Consider the following 20,864-nt stretch of genomic DNA (forward strand, 5'->3'; position numbering starts at 1 on the left):
GCTAACAGGTTCCCGGAGACCATGTTAAAATGCTGATGTGTAGCAGATACTGTTGACTATCTTAGTTTGGCGTGTTTGCATTCTAAAATGTACTTATTTGCGCAAAACTCAAAGTACAGCTATGTCTGGGTGTGAATATCATAGTTTTGTAGGTCCATAAACCAAAGTATTGGAATTAAAAATGTTGCATGATAGATCAACGTGGTGTAAAATCATTCCCTTGGGACAATACATGTCTATATCATGAAGGAACATTATGAAGGAATTATGAACTGTAGTTCGTGAACCGTAACTTGACTTCGACATTTAAAATATTTGGAAAGCCCCTATATTTTTTTGCTTCATATTGTTTTGTTTTTATAGTTTCCTGAGAAAAGTGTACATGGAGAATGAACACAGACACACACACACACACACACACACACACACACACACACACACACACACACACACACACACACACATGTCCAAACACAAACTGATATATTTAATTGAGAGCAATTGAGTAATTGGCTATTGTTGGCCTCATTGTTGTCAGTTAGCTTCTTTCATGGTAAATATGCATTAGATCCTCACACTGTATTATGCAGAGAGGAAGGGGGAGCAAAGAATCTGATAATACACACACACACACACACACACACACACACACACACACACACGCAACACACACACATATACTTGGGGGCATAAACTCATGGACGAGTAGAGAATTGTTGGAACAGAGATCAGATTAGAGAAGCTTTTCTGATCTGTGGCATGAGAAGGCTGGGCTCATATATCCACCAGCCATCTAAGCTGGCTTATCCTGATACAACCAGGGACAAACACACGCACATACTTACAAGAATAAAGTTTACCGGGTGATATAAGGGAAGGAGGCGGGGTTGGAGAGCAGTGGGGTACAATCTCCAAGCAATTCCATATCCCTTTTAGTCATGGCCTGGCTTTGGCTGTGAGGCAGGAACAGCTTTGAGCCCTTGTTAACAGGGTCCCCAAACTTCACTAAAGGTCTACTTTGCTTTTTTATTACTTTATAGAGACACTTACAAAAGTATTTCATCGTGCAGCTGCTGTGGCAGGTGGATTGACTTGACTCTCTTCTCCTCTCCACACAGGAATGATGTCCAGATGGTGTGCCCCTCCATGTGTGGTCCAGTTCAGCTCTCCCTGACCGTTTCATGGGCCACAAACCGATTCACGCATCAACGGCCACTGCTTGAATCAACAGCACCGTGCACCACCCTAAACCCCTCAGCCCTAACCTTCACCCTCAGCCCCCTACCTCCCTCTGTCTCACTCTCTGTCAAGCCTCTCCTCATATTTTGACAATCCTATCCCTCCTCGAGCCCAACATGGTGGCCTACGTTCCCGCTCTAATCTTGGTCATGATGTGTCGGGGCGTCTTGCTCTCAGTCAGCGACCCGCCTCAGTCCCGCCGGGAGATCCGCATCGAGGGAGATCTGGTGCTCGGCGGTCTGTTCCCTGTGCACGAGAAAGGTGCCGGCATGGAGGAGTGTGGGCGTGTGAACGAGGACAGAGGGATCCAGAGGCTGGAGGCCATGCTGTTTGCCATTGACAGAATCAATCAGGACAACACTTTGTTGCCTGGAGTCTCTCTCGGGGTCCACATCCTGGACACCTGCTCCAGAGATACCTATGCACTGGAGCAGGTGGGTGAGCGTGGGCGTTGTACACATACTGTGCATGTTTCTTATTAAAGGGAGATGGTTCCAGGCAGTATTTATAAACAACTAGTAGCACATTACTGAAATAATAGCTCAGTTGGAGCTTGTATTCTCAGAAAAAGTCCTATTTTTTTGCGTTATTGACCATTGAGATGTATCTGCTTTGACATGTAAATGCAGACACAACTTTTTAGATCCAATGCAGTTCAGATACAGTTTGTTAATTAGCTGTCTATTCTTTTGCGCTGCTGGGCGACTTGAACTTTTGCAAGATGTTATATTTAAAAAGTTTCTCCACAAAGCAAGAAGGAAACAAATGCAATGTTTACATTTTAAATGGAGTGAAAACTATAAGGTCTCATTAAAAGGTAATATGCAGGTAAAGTAAATGTACCTAGAAATTCTATTTCATCCATGACGGATAAAGATCTTGCCTCAAATGATACCGGCAAATCCTTGATGAGAAATAGAGATTGAAGCTATTTGCAAAGAAGGAAATGAGGCAGATATAAAAAATAAAAAAAGCACTTTCCCTCAGGGATTATCTTCAAAAAAATATATTGTGTCTTATTGCTGAGCTATTTAGAGATGATGCATCCAGTTATCTTATACAATGAGCTTTTTGACTGATTGTATAAACCCTGGATTCTTGACATTTGGTTTTCCTAAGTGGGTTGCAGGTTCGCTGGTTCTCCACATCCTAGTAATATGTTATAATGTGGTTTGATGTCAGGGGAGTTAATTTGCAATTTGGACCCTGTTCTGAAAGCATCTAAGAGCTGCTAGTGTAAAGCAATGGGCTTGTATAGTCCCTTCAAAGAGAGACAAACATTACATTATAGAAAAGTATCAATCAGTCTTTATTTATGCTGCATATTTCTTATAAAGAACATCATTTAATATGTGTTACAGGCCAATTAAGAATAAATAGATAATATAGACCATATTGTACCCCATGTCTTGCTCAACATTTTATATGAAATATCCATGTGGGTGTGTTTCCTAGGCTCTGGAGTTTGTAAGAGCCTCCCTCACTAAGGTGGACGACACAGAATTCATCTGTCCAGATGGATCTTACGCTCTGCAGGACGACAGCCCGCTCGCAATCGCTGGAGTCATAGGTGGATCCTTCAGCAGCGTCTCCATACAGGTAACACACAGCATGCAGGTACAGAAGTCACTACACAAACACCCTTCACCATGATCATGTAACTTTAACTCGGTGGCTTATTCTCTCATCTTTTACTCATGACCAAGCGTGCAGAGGCTGACTTCCAGTCATATGCCAGAGCAAGTCAATGTCTGTGTGTGTGTGTGTGTGTGTGTGTATACTTATTTCTTAGAATCAGGTTTTTCATTGGTGTGTTCTTTGTGTGTCTCCTCGGCTCTTGTAGCCCTTGTCACAGAGCTGGTTAATTTGCATAGTTTAGCATAAAACTTCCCTCTCCCTTACTCCTCTGTGACTGCACAAAAGCATTCTCGTATCAGTCCTTAAATCCCTAATCTTTGCAAGTTTCTATATGTCTTCTCTTTCTCATCCTCTCTTTTTCTCTCTCTCTCTGCCTAGTTCTCTTTTTTTCTGCCCCTTAAATCTTTCCTCTCTTTTTTCTCATCACTGCCTACAACTCTTTTGTTCCTTCTATATATGCATTCGGAGGCATCCCTCGCGGCTATTTGGGGAGAGCTCAGTGTATGCTGACCTTAGCCCCCTTCTTCTCATCCTCCTCCTTCCTGGGGCAGCTATTGTTAACACATCTGCTCTGTCTCTTGTCCTTCATCACACATAATTACCCCTTGTTTTCTTGCAGCTCATTCTTGTTACCCTTTGTTGCCTTTGCTGTTGTTTTTACCTGTCTTTTTTGAGGGCAACACTGTTTACGAGAGCCGAACTGTGCTTTGTCTTCTGATCTCGTGCCAGAGAAGCTAACCCAGCTACTCCTTAATGACGCTCTACGTGGCCAGTCTCTCTGTTGCTTTTCAATGAAGTTATAGGGAATTATTTCATGTGTAATCATGCAAAACTAAACACCAATGTTTTGAGGGCATTCACATAGTAGGCATAATTCCTCCCCTCTGTTCGTACATATGTATGTGTGTGTGTGTGTGTGTGTGTGTGTGTGTGTGTGTGTGTGTGTGTGTGTGTGTGTGTGTGTGTGTGTGTGTGTGTGTGTGTATGTGTCTCTGTGTGTGACTTGCATTCCAAGCAGAAAACACACAGCAGCCTTCCACTGCACCAATTTTTCCGCCTTCCCTTTCATTTTTTTCTCTGCTTGTCTCTCATATTCAACCCATTCAGTACATCTCCCTTCTCTCTCTCTCTTTCTCTCTCTCTCTCTTTCTCTCTCTCTCTCTCTCTCTCTCTCTCTCTTTCACAGGAAGAGAGTAGCGTTCACTAACAGGGTAAACTCTCCATGTCCCTACAGACAGGCCTCTTAGTTAGCTGTAGTCATTGCTCAGTGGCAGGTAATGGAGCAATGCGGTTACATTTTGCAGCCTGACCTTCCCTGACATTTAAGTCAACTGCCATCTTAAAACCATAAAACCTTCTTGAAGTACTATAAGCAGCCGTATGTGTGTGTGTGTGTGTGTGTGTGTGTGTGTGTGTGTGTGTGTGTGTGTGTGTGTGTGTGTGTGTGTGTGTGCACGTCAATGCAGGTGCTGGTTCTGGTGCACATTAGTGTATGTATACAAGTGTGTTTTCTAATCTTCTACATTATTAGTCTAATGAGATTCTGACATGTTGTCAAAACAGCTCATCAAATGAGCTATGAATGAAATATAGAAAAACCCAGAGTGATGCGCTCTAAAAGGATTAATCTGAGGCGAGAACAGAATGGCTGTGTAGTTTCTGTTTATTTGAATATGTGTGAATGTTTACTTGTCTTTGTGTGCATGATAATGTGTAGCAATTATATTTGTGTTGGCATCTGTGACTAAAATTGTAATGAAGAGAACATGACCAAACCCCAATCAACAGTAAAAGGGAATATTATATGGACATCAGTAGACCCTAGATGATGTCCATCACTAATGCATGAGTCAGTGATTTATTAAACTTCCATGTGTGTGTGAGTGTGCATGTGTGCATGCGGGCTGTGTGTGCTATTTTGTGTTTCTCCATGTGCATATATGCCGACACTTGCTGCATTGTCTTTTATCTTCAAATAATCACATTATGCGTGAAGTAATTCCTATCAGCATCAATCTACTAAATATGTTCTCATTTTTCATTTGAGGAATATAAAAATGTATTCCAGTATTTTTTTGTGGGTCTTATTTTATTAAGTTTTTGTCAATGTGCCAGTCATTTTAGATGTAGACTGTCGAGCTTGACGCACACGGTTATCTGCTCTCCAACACAGTTATTCAGTCAAAGGGGAAATTTAACAGAAACCTCCAACACAACAACACTACCCCTGCAGTTGCAGCATTACCCCTGCAGTTGCAGCATGTTTGTGGATGAGCAGTTTATTGCAGTTAATAATATTGTACTTGATATGTTTTTGACATAATTTCTTCTGCTGGCAGACAGTCCTTAGGCATCTTAACTTGCCAGCTACAAAGAAGAAACAATTTTTTACAAATTTGTATTGGACTATATTACAGACATGAGCTTCCTACTAAGTGAGTCTCTAGTTTATTGTGTGGGATACCCAGTATTGATAACATGTTTTCCTCAACAATTCAGAAATGTTGAAATCAGATATAAACGCTCAGCATCGGTTATGAAACAAATTATGGTTGCAACTTTTAAGCAATGCAAGGGGTGTACATCCTCCAGTTTTCAACACTTTTTGTGTATTGCTTCTTTCAAGTGACCCATTAAATTAATTGTACAGTAATTGGCTCAGTTGCTGCCACCTCTCAAAACTTGTGCATTGCAAACACTATAAGTAGCTGCTTGAATGCATTGACTCTTAAGTTGAATGCAGTTCTACACGGTAGCTTATAGAAAATAGTTTTTAGATCACTTTGCATACAGTAATCAGAGCTTAATGGGACAACAAATACAATAAGATTCAATTAAAATCTTACTCAAGCTACACAAAATCAAAAGGACTAATTTTGACTAATTTTGTTATATTCAGATAATGTTGATAGTCTCTCAAACCGAATGTATGTGTGTATTCTAAAACAAAATCCTTCACAAAATGTTGCCATTCGTGATGCTATGTTATTTTCCGAGAATTCATTCAAATGGTTTGATTTGCAAAAGGCTTTAGAAATATTTAGGCAAATTTATTTCTCATTTTACTGTTTCTCCCCACAGGTTGCCAATCTTCTTAGGCTCTTTCAAATTCCTCAGATAAGCTATGCTTCGACTAGTGCCAAGCTCAGTGATAAGACCCGCTACGATTACTTCGCCCGCACTGTGCCCCCCGACTTCTACCAGGCCAAAGCCATGGCCGAGATCCTCCGATTTTTCAACTGGACATACGTGTCCACTGTGGCATCGGAGGGTGATTACGGTGAAACCGGTATAGAGGCCTTTGAACAAGAGGCACGCATGAGGAACATCTGTATCGCTACTTCAGAGAAGGTAAGACATGGAATGGAATGGAATGAAATAGCAACGATTGCTCAAAGCACGATACCAAAAACCACAAACTTTATTCATCAGTGTCACACTGTAGGACTGAAGCTACACCAATACTAATCAATGAAGCCCTACATTTGTGAGTTGATAAAAGTTTGCCAGTGTTATATTACACTGATGCGATCAGTTATGAACCAGAAAATTAAAGCTTATCTCCAAGAACTCATTCTGGGTACTTTCACAGTCATCTCATTTGCTACGGAGGTGCATAATGACAGGAGACATGTTTGGGCTTGTTTCTTCTTTGAATGATGGTGGAAAATGATCACAAATAAGGACCGCAAAATTACATTTTCAGTTCATTAATGTCCTTTTTCTGTCCAGGTGGGGCGTTCTAACGCGAAGAAGTCCTATGAAGCTGTGATCCGTCAGCTCCTCCAGAAGCCGAATGCCCGTGTGGCCGTCCTATTCCTGCGTAGCGACGATGCCAGAGAGCTGTTGGCAGCATCTGCCAGGCTTAACACCTCCTTCATCTGGGTGGCCAGCGATGGTTGGGGTGCACAGGAGAGCATTGTCAAGGGAAATGAGGTCACCGCTGAAGGAGCCATCACACTTGAGCTGGCAGCCAATCCCTTGCCAGAATTCAACCGCTATTTTCTCAGCCTGAACCCAGTCAAAAACCATCGTAATCCCTGGTACAGGGAATTCTGGGAGCAGCGGTTCCAGTGCTCCTTAGGTGGGGGAGGAGCAGAAGGATGGGGAGGTGTTGGACTGGGAGAGACGTCTCTCCCACCGTGTGACATGTCAATGGACAAGAGTAACTTTGAACCAGAGTCCAAGATCATGTTTGTGGTGAATGCGGTGTACGCCATGGCTCATGCACTCCATTATATGCAACACAGCCTTTGCTTCAACACCACCAATCTGTGCGACAGCATGAAGGCACTGGATGGGCGCAGACTCTACAGGGATTACATCCTTAATGTCAGCTTCACAGGTAAGGGAGCTGGAGCAAGTGTAGAGTCCTAGATAAGTTGTTCAAGGTGGATGGATGGAGAGTGAAAATAAGTCAATGAAGGGGAGAAAGCTGTGGAGGACAGGGGAGAGATAGCAAGGAACAGACAGGAATATGAGTGTTGTGCCTAGTGAACAGTCCTCTCATGAACAACGCCTGGATGCTGTCCTTCCACAAAACAGAAAAAAATACTGAGACAAATCCGCTTAATTGCTATGTATTGTCAGAGCCAGCCGTGCTATTGACACCTATTACCCATGTGTAATTGATACGACACTAAAACGTTGCTTTGAGGAATGAGAGTTGCAGCTAATCCGTCAGCCATATTCTTCTGTCTTGAACTAATGAGATTGTGTGTGCTATAATAGCTCCTATAGCAGGCTGCCTGTCAGTCTCTGTAGAGTAGGGAGAGAAGAGACAGAGGATTGGCTTGACTGACAGATGGCGTACAAAGGCAGCGTTATAAATAAACAGCTGTGTCCCGGGGACTGACACAGGTTTAGAGGTGCTTATTCCTCCACCAACCGTGACCAGGAGCAGACATCCAAACGGCCTAACAAACAGCGCTAACACGGCAGCTTTACCACGAGACGCTGGGGAGAGAGCGGGAGGACGAAAGAATGGCATCACATATGAAGGGAGGGGGAGGGAAGCTTACATATAATAATGACAGGCAGACTCAAATGGGAGAAGATAATTTGGGGTAAGGTAAAAGGGAGTAAGACAGAAAAAGAAATAAGGAAGGAAGGAGAGAAGGAACAAGGGAGCACTGAGGCAATGCCGGACTGGGACAGCGTGCATCAGCAGAAAAAGAGGATTCTCTTTGAAATTCCCCATCTTCATTTCTGCTACAAATCAAAAGACTTGGAGCATTTCTGCATGAGAGGAGGGAGACACGAAGAAGGATAGAAAGAGGAAGAGTGTGAGTAAGATAGAGAGGAAAGGAGAGGGAGAAGAACTAGTCAAGACGATTGCAGTCGCCGCCTCCAGTTGGCACAAGTGATAACCGCTTCCTTATAGGATGCATACAGAGATGGATTGAATAGATATACAGATTAACACATATAAAGTTTTAAAATGTGTGCACTAAGTTGGAGAGGAGAGAGCGGTGTGAATCCAGTGTGACTTCCTTACATCTTCATCACACCTTCATCATCTCTCTTCTCTACATTCCCCTCTCCCACTCCCCCTCCCTTCCTTTCACCTCTGATGTATGTCCATGAGGCGCATGTCTGTACTCTGTGAAGAGAGTAACAGCTTGTACAAGGATCTTGAGTTCTTTACAGCTCAATGTCAGTGACGGCGGTGACAGCATGTCAAACAGCTTCATCAGTTCGGAAAAAAAGCATTCAGAGAATCTGCACAGATAAGAGATGAGGATGGTGAAGGTGGCGGTACAGTTAAACTGCAAACTGGCAGCGTTTGCTTTTAAATGTTGGTTTAGCCCCAGAATGACGCACTCACACTGCTGTACATACACATCTTTCCATTTACAGTATGTAAGGGAAGGAGCTGAGGTGAGTTGAGGTTGAATGTGGGGTATAAATACTGCAGCATCACCATCCGCAGTGCTCTCGGTCTGAACTGTAGCAGACGGAAAACCAACACTGTTCAGCGCTCTCTCTCTCTCTCTCTGCCATCTCCTTTTCTCACGCACACATGCATGTTTATTATACACTCTATACATTGCATCAAAGTTTGATCTCACTTAATTTTAATGCTTCACAATAATCTGAAATACTGTCCCCTGTCCTTAACTTCACAATCATAACCCAGCAGACTGTGGCTTTAAATGTGAAAAGGATGTTTTTGTGTGTACTCCTGACAGTGTATGTGGTGCACTGAGGCAGTATGTTGTGTGGTTAGGAGTGTGTTTTCATATGGAGCTCTCTTCATCTCGTCTCATCTCGCTAGTTGCTATGGTAATGAAGCCGACACTATTGCCAATTGTTGAAGTGATCTGATAGATCATGGGAACTGCTCCCTGCCATCTAGTAATAGACACAGGGGCACATTTGTGCCTCGCTACATACTTCAAACACAAAACTGAATGTAAGATACACGGTCAGCTTTCTTTTTCTTTCTTTTTGACAAAGACGCAGCCTGAAATGCTTGTTTTTTTTCCAGTATAAAATTGCAGACACCCCCAACCTACACACTTCTCAAAGCCATCATTCAACTCCCACCCAACCACCTACCCGATCTGCAGCCAACATATCAGTATATACACGCATGCACGCAGTCTTCTGTTCAAATAGTGATGATAGATGTGATATTCCCCCTTCCCTACGCTTGTGTGTATGTGTGTGTGTGTGTGTGTGTGTGTGTGTGTGTGTGTGTGTGTGTGTGTGTGTGTGTGTGTGTGAGAGAGAGAGAGAGAGAGAGAGAGAGAGAGAGAGTGTGTGTGATACGTCTGTTAGCAGAGGCGGTGTGCCTTCAGGGCCATATTGAGCAGCAAGCTTACCGCAACGTTTAGATGCTAGAGAACAACCTTCATTCCTTCCCTCCCTCTTTTTCTCATCACACTCTTGTCTCTGTCTCTCTGCCTCTGTCCCCTTCTGTCCCTCACTGTCTTCCTGTCTCTTGTTCTCTCGCTCTGTCTCTTTATAGCTCTCTCTCTCTCTTTCTCACTCTCTCTCACCCAGAAAGAGTCCTACTCTCTCTTTTACATTCAAAAACAGCACATCCCACTCGGACTTCACAAGGTTGCTCTCCTGCCTCCACCGCCTCTCTGCGCCGGTCGGTTCCTCCACTCCTTCACTTTGCTCATCCCTCCATCCATCCTTCACCTTTTCTCTATTGATTCCTCCGTCTAAAGGCTTTCCTCCGTCCACCTATATCTCTGCTCCTGTCACACCAGTTTCTTGCTTGTCTCTCTTGCTATCGCCTCTCTTTTTCTCCTATTCTTCTCTCTCTTCTCCCTTGTCACTTCCCTCCTTTCTTTGCCCTTATCGTGTCCCTCGGCTCATCCTTCCTCCCAGCACCTCCTGCTTTTGGCTTGCCATTTCTTTCTTTGTCTTCTCTATCTCACCACCTGTATTTCAGTCAAGCCTCAGCTTTCTGCTGCTGCACCTTTCCTCCTATACATTTACCCTCCTTGTTCTCGACTTCCTTCTCTGCACCCTATTTGTCTTCGGTTCCCCAGAGGCCTGTTGGTTCGTGGCCCAGGCAGCGCCTCAGTCCACAGTGACTGAATCTACAGGGAGAACAAATATAGCTAATGTGATCTGTCTGTGTGTGCGTTTGTGACATGTGAGTGCATCCCTGAGTCCATATCTTCATATGCTCAGGGATGTGTGTCTGTGTGGATCACAGATGTGTAAGGTCATCAACTTCCTGGAGGAGGAAAAAGATGGATAAGAAAGGTTGGTCACACCATTAGCATTCAGAGCTGTTGTATTTTACCTGGAACAGGTGCACTATATGCAGTGTTTACTTTGTCACGCTTAAATTAGGAGTAAATCGGGGATTTAGATGAATTGACACTTGGAAATGCAATTCTCTATTCCCCAGACAACCACTAATCAACAACCAGCTTTTGAATGTTTAGTCACAAACTCATACAAAGAAAATATTTGCCTTCCCTCTCTCTCTCTCTCTCTCTCTCTCTCTCTCTCTCTCTCCCTCTCTCTCTCTCTCTCTCTCTCTTTCTCTCTCTCTCTCTCTCTCTCTCTCTCTCTCTCTCTCTCTCCCTACTTATTCCTCCCAAGCCCCTTTCTCTCTCTCCCTGCCTTTTAATACCCACAATCCCCCCTTGGGCTTCGCTTTAGCCGGACATGGCTGAGAACATAATTAATTTCACAGCTTCTGAATGAAAAGCTTGTTTTCACCAAGCTTCTAATTAAGCTAGAATAATAAGGTGTTTCTCAAGTTAGTGGGAATGCAAACAAAAAATCTCACAAAAATTAGGGATCTGGTTATAACAATTTGTCTCACCGCACTTTATTTGCCTCTTTTTGTTTTGTTATTTGTTTGACGTTCTCTGGTCTCCGCTGTTTGATACATTGAGTAGATTTTGGTTGACAATGCAATGAATCCTCTCAGATAAAATGCCATATATTCACAGTTGAGCAAAGGGTACTTTGGGTTGTTGTTATTTTGTCTAAAATGATGCATCGTATCCAGTGCACCTCAGCGCCACAAAGTGAATGATTTGGGGAGAATGTTGCTGAGAAGGCATGGTCCACCATTGGATGCTGGCAACACTTGGCAGGCATGGAGAGTAACTTAAAAAGCTGCAAATAGTGCTGAGGGCGGAGCCTGCTGTGGGTCTCAGCTGGACTGGACTGGGCCAGTGAGAAATACTGTATGGATGAGGTCACACAGAATAATTAATCATCACTGTTTCAGGGTTAAACTTGTGTTATGGATAAGATACAGCAAGAAAGCCCACAAGCTGCTGTTAGGAAGCAGTCACCTCATTCAATTCTTCAAATCATGAAATTGGTTCAGTTCACGGTTCATCCGAGTTACATCTCACAGAAACATGCTGTAGAAAGGTAGCTGAGGGACAAACTTCCTTTGAGCTTCTATGCCCACTATCTGACAAAATGTGTTTTAGTCATGCTAGTAGCACGGGTGTATGGATGGCAATGTCAGTCTGTCGGTCCACCACTTGGACTCCAGTCTGAAGTATTGCTTGATGGACGGATTGTCATGGTTGGTTAATTTGGTGCTCCTCTGACATTTCCTGTAGAGCCGTTACGTGGTTTAATGTTTCAATTATCTTGGAAAATATCTTAACATCTACCTGATGGAAAGCTTTATTTTCTGGATATGAAGCCTAATGACTTTGGTGAACTCCTGAATTTCAATTGTGTTGAATTGTTTCAATTGTGTTTCAATTTAGTAGAGACAATTATGTTCCCTTTAGGATGACGTTTGATGATATCTTCTTTTTTTAAATTTCATCGAGCACAATCATAATTTGATTCACCGACGGGGGACATTGTTGGGCTGTCTTGGCTGACACGCCTCTTCAATGTTGTATGGGGGTCTGGAACAGTATCCATGGACTGGCAGACCAGGCTGGTGGCTCCCATTTTCAAAAAGGGGGACTGGAGAGTGTGCTCAAACTATCGGGATATCACACTACTCAGCCTCCCGGAGAAAGATTATGCCAGGGTGCTTGAACGGAGGCTCCGACCGTTTGCGGATTTCGGCCCGCTCGTGAAACAGTGGACCAGCTCTTTACCCTCGCAAGACTACTGGAGTGGTCGGGGACAAGAGTTAGCACCTACAAATCTGAGGCCATGGTGCTCTGCCGGAAACAGGTGTATTGCTCCCTCCAGGTGGGGACGGAGTGCCTACCGCAAGCGAAGGAGTTCAAGTATCATGGGGTCTTGTTCACGAGTGGGGGTAAGATGGAGCGGGAGATCGGCACGTGGATCGGTGCGGCTGCAGCAGTAGAACAGACGCTGCACCGGACCGTCTTGGTGAAAAGGGAGTTGAGTCGGAAGGCGAGGCTCTCAATTTACTGGTCGGTCTACGTTCCAACCCTCACCTATGGTCACAAACTCTGGGTCATGACCAAAAGAATGAGGTCTCTGTTACAAGCGGCCGAAATTAGTTTCCTACGTAGGGTGGCCGGGCTCAGCCTTTAGAGATAGGGTAAGGAGCTCGGACATTAGGAGTGAACTTCAAAAGGAGTCAGCTGAGGTGGTTCGGGCATCTAATTCGGATGCCTCCTGGACGCCTCTCACTGGAGGTTTTCCAGGCACAACCAACTGGTCGGTGATGCCGGGGAAGACCCAGAACACGCCGGAGTGATTATATCTCCCAGCTGGCCTGGGAACACTTCGGGATCCCCCAGAATGAGTTAGACAATGTTGCGGGTGAAAGGGAAGTCTGGATCAGCCTGCCGGGCCTGCTGCCGCGGCGAGCTGACCCCGGTTAAGCAGAAGAAAATGCATGTATGGACAATAATACGTCTTCCAATACTTTGTTTTATGACTAAATACCTGCAAAACTATTGACATTCCTCTCCACCTTGGCTGTACTTTGTGTTTAGTGCTAATTAGTACAGGTTAGCATGCTAACAAGCAAAACTAAGATTGTGAACATGGTAAACAGCACCAACATGTTAGCATTGCGAGTATGTTAGCGTGTAAGAGAATCAAATCTGTTAGGCCTCTGGATCTCTAAATTCACCAGATTTATTAATTGATCCTAGGAAAGTGCTGAGGAGAGAGTGGTGTCCATCAGTCAAGTACTTGGCCTGCTTGTCTCAGCTCTCTGCAGTCACGAGGGTCTTGGTGGCCTTCGCCAGCTCTAACTTGCACCCTCAAACACTTTTTCTGATAAGCTGCTCACTCTGTCACGTCAGCAAGGTCTCTGGTGTTGGTTATAGGGAGGAATCACCAGTTCTCTGAGTTTATTGCTCCTTGAATGTGATCTGTTAGAGTGAAGTCAAGGACAATACGGCGCCCTCAGATGGGTCTGTAAGTTAATGCCGTTATCTCTTTAGTCTGTATTACACGTAATTACCAAATACAGCTAATTAGGCTTCAGCACAGATCTAAGGTCCCAATAAGGTGCAGTTATGATAATTTGCTAAAGGCAAAGTGTTTCAGTGAGTGTGTATGGGTGTCTAAGATGAGAAAGCCCGGCTTGTCTTATTGCTCAGTGTCATTAGCAGACTTTATTATCTGTCAACTTGCAATATAATGGATTCATATCTCTCCTTCGTCTGAAGATATTATCACCATCTTATTGAAATCATTTTCATTTAGCTGTCACTGAAACATTTAGCCCCAAAATCCAAAGAAGAATTGACACTTAGAATTTCCTGTGATAGAGAGAGGAGAAAGATAGAGGGTTGTGCTGTCTCTGTGATTTATGGATTTCATAAACCCTAACCCCCTCTGCTGCCATCTGACACGCCATTCTTCTCCGAGCAAACTGAGGTTTCGCAACAATAGTACAGCTTTAGACATCGTCAGTGTTGCATGCACGCACGCACATGCCGCCAACAGCAGGGTCAGAGCTTCGGTTCTGTCAGCACAGCCTCCCATAGCGCTCAGAGCAATACCTTAACCATCACACTGTAAAGTAAAACCTAATGAAGCTTCCACAGGCACACATCCACACACATCCACAGTCTGTATTTTGATTCATTCCCCTGATCCCAAACTGTACATTTGGCTGGTGATTTCTTCAGTTACCCAATGACACAGAGATATGAGGAAGGCAGCACAGTGTCATCAATGCTGCTGTGCACTGAAGACCAAGAGCATTGTTAGACGCTGAAGAGTGAAGCTTTATAAACCCAGGGACATCAACATTTGACAGGGGAGGCAGCAGTGTATAACATTCAGCCCTATCCAGTGTGTCAGCAGCACGGAGTTGATTGCTCCGCTGTAAGGACAGAAGTGGCACTGTAGGAGTGACATACACTTTGTCTCTGTCAGAACGGCCAAGTGTCAGCACTGTCAGGTCCAACGCTGCCTGCAACACATCAATAAGTTTCTTTTTTTCTCACTCCATGGCCGTTTTTCTCCTTTTTTTCGTAATGGTTTCAGCATCCTGCCAATTTTACAATGTCTTCTGTTCCCACATCCTCAGGGTAGATGGTAATCCTTTCATAACAACTTGTATACAAACCAATTTGGCAGTTTCAGCAGTGTACCTCCCTCACATAAGAGACCCAGAGGCTAATTCTATCAATGTGTGGGTAGCTATAGCACTGCTCAGGGATTCAGTCTTCTAACTTCATGCCTATATGACTTTATAGGCAGTTTGTTAATGATGCATTTGGTAATAAACTTTGTCAGATTGGAATTCAGAGCAGTGTTTTGTCCGTATGTGACCTCAGGGAAGGATGGGAGACCATTGATAGACCCAGACATCACCAAGCATACCAGGCATTTATAGCCTCTTAGCAAATACTTTGGTAACTGGCTGGTCTTCAGTCATGAAAACACTATTATAATGCCCTTCACTGTCTGTTTTGGACTCCTAAGGCTTAACTGACCATGGCGCATTGTCTCTGGCCTTACTGTTGCTTATAAGAGGCATCAATGAGACATCAATAGGACGATTGTTTGGGATTGTTTAGCTTTAATCTCCTTTTTTCCATTTGTCTTATCACTTTCTTTGCCACTCTTTGTCTCCTCTCACGTCCCGCAGCCCCTTTCTCTCCTCCAGGCAGTGAGACAGTAGTGAAATTTGATTCCCAGGGGGATGGCGTGGGCCGATACAACATCTTTAGCTACCAGCGAACTGCCGATCGTTACGGTTACGTGCCAGTAGGTGACTGGGCAGAGAGTCTGACTCTAAGCAACGATCTGATTCACTGGCCCAAAGAAGTGGTGCCCACCTCGCAGTGCAGCGACCCCTGTGAACGCAATGAGATGAAGAAAATGCAGGCAGGTAGGAGACTGAATTTCAACAATGTTCTTCTTTGTCACAGCATACCATACCAAGCAGCAGTGCCTTTTGAGAAATCTCAGACTGACACATTCTGCTGTTCCTATTCCTGTTTCCCAGGTGAGTACTGCTGCTGGATCTGTACAGCCTGCGAGCCTCATGAATACCTGGCTGATGAGTTCACCTGCTCGCCCTGCGCTCCTGGCCAGTGGCCCACTGATGAGCTGACGTCCTGTTATGACCTTCCTGAGGACTATATTATGTGGGAAGATGCCTGGGCTATTGGTCCAATTACCATCGCCTGTGTAGGGTGAGTGATAAAGGGCTGTCAACATGATGTCAGTTTCTTACTCCTGAGAGATGTAAACGTGTGTGTGTGTGTGTGTGTGTGTGTGTGTGTGTGTGTGTGTGTGTGTGTGTGTGTGTGTGTGTGTGTGTGTGTGTGTGTGTGTGTCAGGATGGGTCAAGGGAATTGGCCATTCCTCCAAGCTATGATAGTCCAATCGTAGCTTAGCAGCCCAAAACTAAAAACGAAAGAGCGAAAGTTAATAGAAACGGGTAAAACAGAGTGCACATCTGCTGCAATCTAAGCTGCAACTGGTGGCAAGTCCAGCTAACTAGCTTATTACCCACAGTAGTGGTAGTACTATCATACTTTCAAGGCCATTAGTTGATTAGCTGACCGTCAATCGTTGGTCAACTAAGGAGTCGATTCAATGTTTCATGATAAATTACTTATTGACAAGAAACGTATGAACACATCTCCGTTAAACACAATATTTTGAGTGGTGCTTTTGCATGTTTCTCTGTGAAGAAAATTTGTTCTACAGATCGATTAGTTGACAAAACCATATGAGTGTTAGTCAACTAAGAATGTCTTTGGTCGAGAACAGCTGTAAGTTTTTCCCCACTTTGTTCCAGTTGGCCCTGGAGGCCATTAGAGCTGAAGATAACATTAGCAGCTCTGTGCGGCTTTATATTGGATTTCAAGATATTTACACTGCAGCAACCCCAGCCAATGTTACCCAAGATGCTGTAATGTTTGCCAAACACATCAGATAGTCATCATCCTAAAGCCTTTTCTCTTGCAACGTTAAAGTTGAAATAAAGTCTCATCACACAGTTTTCCTTATGATACCTACAATACTAGGACTATATAGCTCTTCACTGCGATACAACAGCAATGCAGCTTCTTTCTTCTTCTTTGGGTTATCAACTGGTGAGGATGCTGACTTTTTGCCTGGGACATGCAACTTTAGTCTGTTTGTATAATATGTACATGTATTTAGGATCCCTTTCATAAGATTTTTGTTTTAAAACTAGTTAGTTGAAAACATTGAAAATTCAACTTTTTCGATGAACTAATTGGTCTAACATGGCTTAATTACCTAGCTAGCCACAGCTGATAAAATCTGCCAGTCAAGGAACCACTGTTTTTAAAATGACTAATACATTTAAATTGAGACGTAACAACACTGCTTAGTAAGCTGTTAGTTTACTTGTGCATTCCCATCCCTAAACATGCATTATGTTATTAGAGGATTTTGAGATTATTGTGATACAATGTGTAGCTCAGCCCTACTTGTATAATAATATAGGCACCTATCAAAACTGTGACTTCATGACACTGCTTGTCTGTTTGACTGCTTAACTCCACAGGTTCATGTGCACCGGTATGGTGTTCTGGGTGTTTATCCGACACAACGACACACCGCTGGTGAAAGCTTCCGGCAGAGAGCTATGTTACATCCTCCTCTCTGGAGTCTTCATGTCCTACGCCTTGACTTTCCTCTTCTTGGCCAAACCCTCTCCTGCCATCTGTGCTCTGCGGCGCCTCGGCCTGGGCACTTCGTTTGCTGTCTGCTACTCCGCCCTCCTCACCAAAACAAACCGAATCGCCAGGATTTTCAATGGCGTGAAAGACGGAGCGGGTGCAGTGAGGCCCCGCTTCATTAGCCCGTCCTCTCAGGTGAGTGATTGCAGCATCCATCTGCATCATTGAGATGGCTGGAAAGACAGACAGTGGGTATTAATGACCTTACCCTTGTTTCCTCCCTTCTGTTTCAGGTGTTCATCTGTCTGAGTTTAATCTCCGTCCAGTTAGTGATGGTGTCGGTGTGGCTGCTGCTGGAGGTCCCTGGGACACGCCGCTTTACGTTGCCAGAGCGACGACAGACTGTCATCCTCAAGTGTAACGTACGCGACTCCAGCATGCTGCTTTCACTGGGATATGACGTGCTCCTGGTCATCCTGTGTACTGTGTAAGTGTGACATAGCTGGTTCGATTTCTACTGATAGTTTCGTAAAAGGTTGCAACTGAAGTGCTTTATGTTCTCCACCCTGAAAACTTTGTTCACTTTGTTTTTGGGCCATGTGTTTCCATGCACACCTAGAAAAAAAATTGTCAGATAAAAAAAGAAAATGTTAAACCCTCAGAGGTTTTATTTTCTAAGCAACAATCATTCCAGTAGAGTAGGCATATATTTTTTCAGATGGTCTCTAACTAATCAGAAATATAATTCTCCCCTTCTAGGTATGCCTTCAAGACCAGGAAATGCCCTGAGAACTTCAATGAGGCCAAGTTTATTGGATTCACCATGTACACCACCTGTATCATTTGGCTGGCCTTTCTTCCCATCTTCTATGTTACATCCAGTGACTACAGGGTATCTTCCTCAACACACGCACACACACACACAAATGCATGTCTCTGTCTTCTAGGAAGACATTGTCAGATAATATTGAAGACAATATAATTGTGTTAGAAATGTGTTGTCCCCTCAACATGGTAATAGCACACAGGTTACAAAGCATTGACAACACAGGTATAGAGGCCACTTAAATACTTTGTAATCCTGCTGGCAAATGTCCCAGCTCTGCAGTATTGGCATGACAAACAGGCAGGCTCTGTCAAACTGCTGACACTTGTCCAGATTTAACAGCAAAGGGGGGGTGAGTGTTCATTTGATCCATACAAATCTTAAGCATACACACACACACACCTTAAGCGCACGTTTCTGCAAACACACACACACACACACACACACACACACACACACACACACACACACACACACACACACACACACACACACACACGGTATCAAAGGGCATAAGAGAGGAATGCTGATTCTAGTGCTGCTCATTTGATCCCTAGAAAAAAACATTTCTCTCTCTCTCTCTCTCTCTCTGGAAAAATAAGCATGTCTCTGACCTTGTAATCTGACTTTAAGATTAGTCAGGTGGAGGCACAACATCACCAACATACACCACCCACCCACTCATACACACAAGTATACACGCACAGACGAGATGTTGAAGGGTTGATTATTAATGTGCATCTCTGTACAGTACTGTGATTCTACTGTGAGTTGATGTTATTAAACCCCGTAAAACGTCTGTGCAACACAAAATTAGACACGGCAATGACTTGGCAACCTGAAAGGGACATACTGCAAACACCATTTCAGACCGGCCTCAAATTAGATTCAGCATTGATTTTGTACGATAAGTCACAGAGAATGAAGTGAAAGCTTCTACTGAGATACTGTTAAGTTTGGCCTCTGTGGTCTCTGTTGATTAAGTATTGTATTGATTCATCCTGTAATTGTTTTCCTCTATACTGTTGCAAGGTAACATAATCTGCCAATAAATAGTTACGTTTACTATTTACAGGCTTCATTGGCTCTGTTTACGAATCGAGATTGGTTAATTACCTTCAAAATTGTTATGCTTTAGATTTATCCATCCAATGTGTTATTGTTTTATTTTCTGTTAAGCACTTTGTAATACTCATTACATACTCAAAAAAGTCCCTTTGACAAATGTTCCTTATTACAGATTATTATCACCGAATTAGCTCTTAACAGCAATTACTTTGTACTACATTAGCATAAGATGTATCCATCAAAGTCTGGCTACTAATTAATGTCTCCTCCTCTGTTCGCTGCAGGTCCAGACCACTACCATGTGTATCTCAGTCAGTCTGAGTGGCTTTGTGGTCCTGGGCTGCATGTTTGCTCCCAAGGTCCATATCATCATGTTCCAGCCCCAGAAGAATGTGACCAGCCACAGGCTTAACCTCAATCGCTTCAGTGTCAGTGGGGCTGCCACCACATATGCATCTCACGGTAGGTTACATGCAGTTACCTCATTTTTAAAGAGACAGTGTTTAGAGCAGCACTGTCCTGCTCTATTATTATCATACCTCTGTCAAATGGGTGTTTTCCGCATTCAATATTTAGTCCCCCTGTGTGCCACGTTTGCTATAGGGGGAACACAAAATCTTGAATTATAAACAATCAAGGCTTTTGTTTTCTGTATGAAAGGTCTCTAAATATGGATAGCTGTTCCTCCAAAGGTGTTGCCTTTACGGTGATGCATGACTGACTGCTTCCATCGTAAGCTTGTTAGAATGCAGAGAATGGCATCCTGCTGACAGAACTGTGGTGTTGAACAGTATAATGTGATGCCAAGAAAGAAGCATGGCCCCCACGAGGTTACTGGAAAGTTTAAGATATCCCTCAGTACGGAACTGGCCTCCCAAAAATAAATTGTTGGGTGCAATTTCGCACAAATTTTTCTTCACAAATGTCTTGTAAATTAGCAGTGATAACATATGTATTACCGTTAGATTAGGTCTGCATTTACACTGATGTCATTTGCATCAGTTATGTGACTCCCCCTCATTTCATTTGCTTATCAGGGCAATGCTCTTTCTACACTAGCGTCTAGACCTCAATCAATATTATGATTGTTTAATGTAATGGCGTAGTGTCATACATATGCTTTATTGTTAGTTTTAGCATTTGGCAGCAAAAATCATGATTATATGCATAAATCTGATGTCTGAGAATGATTAATTTCCTTTTTTCTATGCATTTATCTCCTTTTTTCGGTCTCTCTTTCTCTCTCTTTTTAGCTTCTGTCAGCTCCCACCACGTCCCAACCGTGTGCAACGGGAGAGAAATTGTCGACTCTACTACTTCCTCTCTGTGACCACATCCCGTCCACTCTCTAAATCTGCCCCTGCGACTGTTAGCCAATCCATGAACATTATCCCCATGAAACCATCATTGCCCACCTCAGTCACACACACTATATACATTCATAGAAACACACACACACACACACGTAAAAATATGTACACATACACACAAATACATGCACAAACAAACAAACAATCTCCCTTGTGGACTAGAAGTGTATTGTTTCAAAAATGTAGAAAGTGTGTAACTATAATTAAATTATTTTCTAG

At 43.5% G+C, this 20,864-nt stretch overlaps 1 protein-coding gene across 1 annotated transcript; it reads left to right on the forward strand.

Annotated features, from left to right (window-relative positions):
- Positions 1–1,355: 1,355 nt before the first annotated feature.
- grm3 (glutamate receptor, metabotropic 3) lies at positions 1,356–20,605 on the forward strand (the record flags this gene model as incomplete). The annotated part of the gene is made up of 11 exons (XM_079223988.1): positions 1,356–1,673; positions 2,695–2,838; positions 5,959–6,228; positions 6,610–7,222; positions 15,368–15,610; positions 15,728–15,917; positions 17,267–17,576; positions 17,675–17,868; positions 18,141–18,273; positions 19,560–19,741; positions 20,539–20,605. The coding sequence occupies 11 exons, from the start codon at positions 1,356–1,358 to the stop codon at positions 20,603–20,605; spliced, it is 2,664 nt and encodes an 887-aa protein (XP_079080114.1).
- Between the last annotated feature and the right edge of the window lie 259 nt (positions 20,606–20,864).

Source organism: Taurulus bubalis, assembly GCF_910589615.1.
Source record: "Taurulus bubalis genome assembly, chromosome: 9".
Lineage (NCBI taxonomy): Eukaryota > Metazoa > Chordata > Actinopteri > Perciformes > Cottidae > Taurulus > Taurulus bubalis.